Source organism: Callionymus lyra, chromosome 9 (assembly GCF_982586985.1).
Source record: "Callionymus lyra chromosome 9, fCalLyr1.hap1.1, whole genome shotgun sequence".
Taxonomy (NCBI): domain Eukaryota; kingdom Metazoa; phylum Chordata; class Actinopteri; order Syngnathiformes; family Callionymidae; genus Callionymus; species Callionymus lyra.
Window position 1 is genome coordinate 7,692,482 of NC_141826.1, and position 5,121 is coordinate 7,697,602.

At 33.4% G+C, this 5,121-nt stretch overlaps 1 protein-coding gene across 2 annotated transcripts in view; it reads left to right on the top strand.

Annotated features, from left to right (window-relative positions):
• Positions 1 to 3,393, top strand: part of LOC148071731 (ATP-binding cassette sub-family C member 5) — a 35,801-nt gene extending 32,408 nt beyond the window's left edge. For both annotated transcript variants that reach the window (XM_087799680.1, XM_087799681.1), the window contains exons 28-29: positions 1,137 to 1,301; positions 2,453 to 3,393. In XM_087799680.1, coding sequence (XP_087655806.1) covers positions 1,137 to 1,301; positions 2,453 to 2,548 — 261 coding nt within the window. In that variant the 3' untranslated portion in view covers positions 2,549 to 3,393. The remainder of the gene's footprint in view (positions 1 to 1,136; positions 1,302 to 2,452) is intronic.
• Positions 3,394 to 5,121: the final 1,728 nt, after the last annotated feature.

Below are 5,121 nucleotides of genomic sequence, written 5' to 3' on the forward strand. Positions count from 1 at the left end.
GTGAAGATAGATACGTTGAAAATTCAAATTACTTAAAAGATTTTAGCAGTTTCTTTCAACAGATTTTTAGATCATTTTGATGTATACTTCTCTAGATCTAGAAACAGGCCATTTTGGATGTCTCCCGCCAAATTTAAACTCACTCAGAGTCACAGAATCTGTTTGTCAGTTTACCTGAAGCTAAAAGTCCTATGAAACATATTTTAATATATTAATAGTAATAATAATTTCCAGAAATATTTTAGACACCAAAATTAAATCATATTTAATATAAAAGTCAGGGGAGGAACTAGTTTTACTCATATGCAACCATTACTAACTTAAAAAGTAAAATAAAATAAAAATACAAAATTCTGAAAACATCTTAAATATAATGAATTTAAAATAACCTTAACTGTTTTTTTCCCAACAAGAAATATTAAAATTGAGTACTCTATGTCTTAGAGATCATTTAGAGTAGTGGACGGGGATTAGGCAAAGTGAAGAGAAGAATGCAGACAAGGTGGAATGACACAAAAAAAAAAAGTTGAAGAAGCAGAGTTGAAGATATACTGGTGTGTAAAGAAAAATATTTGAGATTAATCCTAAAGAATATTTGTGTAGTTAAAAAGAGAACATTTTTGAAATGTGAAAATAACATATAAAATAAAAACATTTTTAGTTTATATATAGTTTATGATCTGTTTGGATATTCAAAGAATATTACTCTTTACTCTAAAGAAACATTTCAACAAAGCAATACTAAAAGTTTCATTTAAATGCCAGTGGAGGAATTAACTATTCTCATAAATAATTAACCACTAATTGTCAATGTTTAAAATTGATAAATCACATGTGGCTCTGAAGCTGTGGGTTGTAGACCTGTGATCTAGATTTTTTTTTTTAATTCAATATTTTTTATTTTTTAGTATTATTTCATCAATTCAGCACTTAATAACCCTTTTTTCTATCTTCATCTCATCTCAATGCTGCACAATTGTATGAGGTTATAGTTGAAGAGAGCTTCTAGTCACATTCAGCCTTCAAATGTATGGCTTTAATAATACTTGAATCATTGATTTCGAATACAATTTGGATTGTTTATTTAATGCTCGAGAAATCTCCACTTGAAGGTAATCTATAACATTGTTTTCCAGATCCTTCTACTCGATGAGGCGACTGCCGCCATCGACACGGAGACGGATCGCTTAATTCAAGAGACCATTCGCTGTGAACTTGGCAGCTGCACCACCCTCATCATCGCCCACCGACTCAACACTGTGATGAACTGCAGCCGGGTCATGGTTCTGGACAATGGCCAGGTGTGTATTAGAGCAGCATTACAACGGTGGAGGAGTCATGAGGGCCTCTAATTATCGAGAAGAGAGGAGCTGATTTATCGGGCAAATTGCTCTGCTCGAGCTGACGGATTGAATGAGACACTTGGCTCTTTACTTTGAAGTGTTTGGGTACAACAAGTCAGTTAGCAGGTACTGGACCTGAACCACCTGGTAGTAGAGCTCACCTGTCTGTTTATGGATTCATCAGTAGATTCTAAAGCGTTCCTGCTTCTACACCCACTTAGACCTAAAAGCGTTCTGTTTCATGTGTTTTTGTGCAACGCTTGATTTAATTCATGTTTGATTTGTCATTTTTACTTAATTATATCTCCTCCAAAACCGTACATAAACATATTCGGTTTGAGCCTTTAATATCATGTCATATTATTTGATACATTTTCACAACAAAAAAATCTATAATGGAAATTAGGTGACAGTGCAAATGGTAGCGTAACCATAATAATTATTATCATCAACTTATTTAAGTGATCTTCTTATCCTACCTAACCTGTGTGAAACAAAAACATTTCAAGTTTGTTTATTGCTCGTATTGGTAGTTTAAATAATTAGATTTTAATATGTAATAAAGCATGAGCTTTAGCAAGAGTTAAATTCAGAGGGCTGTGGAAGTAATGACATTGCTTCATCAATTCATCACTGGTTATTCATGTTTTTTTCTTTGAAAAAGAAAGGACGTAGACATATGTACTTAAATGAACTAAATGTTCTTTCTATTTGTCTCTCTTGAAAAAACTTATAGAATTAATATAAAACAGGATAAAGAACTTGTTAATAAAATTAATTAAAGCTTTGTTTTTAGAGCACATATGGAAGGTCTAAGGGCAACTTAATAGTCTTCTCAATGAGTCACAAGCAATGATAAAAGCCTTATTTTTTAATTATTTTGAGAGTGAAAATGTTACTGTAAAAACTATAATAAAAATCAATACATCTTGATGTTTATAGATATGTTCTTTTGGCTAATGCATTTGATTTATTTTATATTTAAACTTTATTTCTATTTTTTTTTACTGATAGAAAATATGATCCATCGTTTCCTTTTCTTTCACACTTGACGACAGAGAACTTGGTTGAACTCTCTGACTTTGTTTTTATCCTCTCAAATCTCTCAGATTTTGGAGTTCGACAGTCCCGCCGCCTTGCTGGCAGATGAAAGCTCAAGATTCAGAGCCATGATTGAAGCCGCTGAAAACCAAAGCCGGAGTTGAACTTTGAACCCCAGCAGTGATGTGTACTGTGGAAACCGGATCCAGCTGCTTCACATCATGATGCTTGTTTTATTCCAAACCAAAGACCCGAGGGACCAGATTTCCTGAGATACTCGTCTCACTATGCAAAGAAAGGCACTGCCGCCCGGGGATCAATGTCACCGTGTCACAAATGTACTTTTCCTTTGGATGCCGAACTATTAAAAGCATGAAAAGCAGAGACATGTCTCTGCGAGTGGCACTTTATATTTCATGTAGGTGCATGGAATCACTGCTTCCTTCTCTTCTGTCTTCTGAAGCTGATTTGCTCCTCTAGTTTGTATGGATAATGACACCCTTCTCATTTATAACAACTCGAACTGAAGAAATGCTCGAGCTCTTAACCTCATGACAGTGTTTTACTGTGTGTCATATATAAATGTTATAATCTTATAGAGTGCAAATGCAGTATATGCCTAGACCTGTATACGAATTCAGGAATAATGGAAGTAGCCATACGTGCTGTGATGAATTTGACCTGTACTGTGTTTTTCAAGTGTTGCTGTCCGTCCTAATCATAATGCTGGAGTGAAAATGTACACACTGTACTGTTCTTTGGCTCTTTTACTGTTAAGCAAAGTATGTCAGTGAGATGATGGGTCGGCTGATACTTCATGTGGGTCTTCAACAACTTGTGTCTTCACAGAACAGAGGATTGTAAACCTTTGCCTTATAAGCCTGCGCTGTACAATCATGTTTGTGCAATATGTTTCTATTGCACTGAAGCATTTTCAAGATTGCCTTTGTACACTTGAGATTGTAATGTCGCAATATTTATATATTTTTAAAAATGACCGATTTTTGTTTCTAGGATTTTGTTTTATTAAAAAAATAAATATTGTAGCTTCTTTGTGTGTTTTTAATTTTTTTTATATTGGTGCCTAATCAGTCATGCAACATTTATCTGACTTTTATGAACACAAATGATGGATTTAGTCTAAATATAATAATTCAGTGAGCAGCCTTTTGTTTACTCTGGAAAGTACTGTTGAGGGAGAAAAATAGTAAGTCATATATATGGGATTTTCCAGGAGCATTTGATGAAACTTTAAGGTTAATGGACAGTTTAGCAGACTTTAAATGTCATTTATGTCCAAGCAGGGATTACATTGATCATAAGCTGGTAAACTTGTACAAATGTATGCAGTCATCAACCTTTTAATTAACTTTGACTTTGGAATAAAATCTTGAACAATCCATACTGTTAAATGAGCAGATATGTGACTTTTATTCTTCAGCTCCCTTTTCACAGCCTGACATGTCAACTACAATAGGTTGTTACTGCTCAAGTGTGATGAAATAAACCTATTTAAATTCTTATATTTAAAAAGTACATCAAATGAATCTTGACAATCTAGTAGATTTTATTGGAAGGAATCTGGCGATCAGATATGTATTGTTACAGGGGCAACAATATGATGAAATACTTAATAAATAATTATGTATTTGTAGTAAAGTCCTAGTACTAGACTTTGGTGTTGCAGAATTAACAGACCGCATGACTCTTGACAAAGGTTAATTATGTGTTTGAAACCAAAATGTGTCCAAACATCAGTTTTATGGACTTGACTGTATCCTCTCGTCCTCAGTCATTGCCAGGATCTTTTCGTGATTACGTTGTTCCTTTAGCTGTGGAGGATGTAATAACTGCTTCGTCTAACGTCTAGCGGCTGGAAGCCTAATTACAATACAGATATTTGCACATTAGTTGTAAATAAAATATATTTGACTTAACACACTTTATTGAAATGTAAACCATAAGAGAACTATGACATCAATTAAATATGATTTAAAATGCAAAACATTTTTAAGCTTTGGAAGAAGAAGAAAAAACACAGTGTTATAATAGTATCGTGAGGAAAAAAATCCCTATAGACATTTACACACGCCTAGTAGATAGATATAATCTAAGCATTTGTGTCTAAAAGTAATCTATTCAGTTGTAAAGGACAGAGAAATTGTGTGCTTGTCATCTCATCCTTCCATTGAAGTTACATGTCAAAGACAATAAACAAAGACAATAAAATATAATTTCGTGAAGATGGCTTGATAGCGAGCTAGCTCTGTATGCATGGAAATATGTTGACTTTGTTTAAAAGTTGGTATTCATAATAGCACAAATTGTGTTTTTAATCACATGTTTTTATTGACACTTTTTGTTGTTGTTGTTTTCAGTGGTTGGCGCGCTGTCTCTGCTGACATTGCACAGGAGTAAACAAATGTTTTATAAATTTTAATTCTCTATTTTTTCATGCGCTAAATTTAACAAATAAAACTGAAATATTTAAGTTAATCTAAATGTAACTTTACATGTTAGTCATGAGAAAACCAAACGATTTTAACCAATTTAATGCATTCATCGAACACTAAACCAACTCTAGAAATAAAGACAAAAAGTTGAAATAACTCACTGGTTTGTGTGTTTGCTCGATACAAATCTATATCCAAAAGGAATTTATCGTATCATTTTATTTTTTTCTATAATTTAAAGGGACCGCGACTTTTACTTTGAAGTCGCAGCGGAAGTGCGCGTG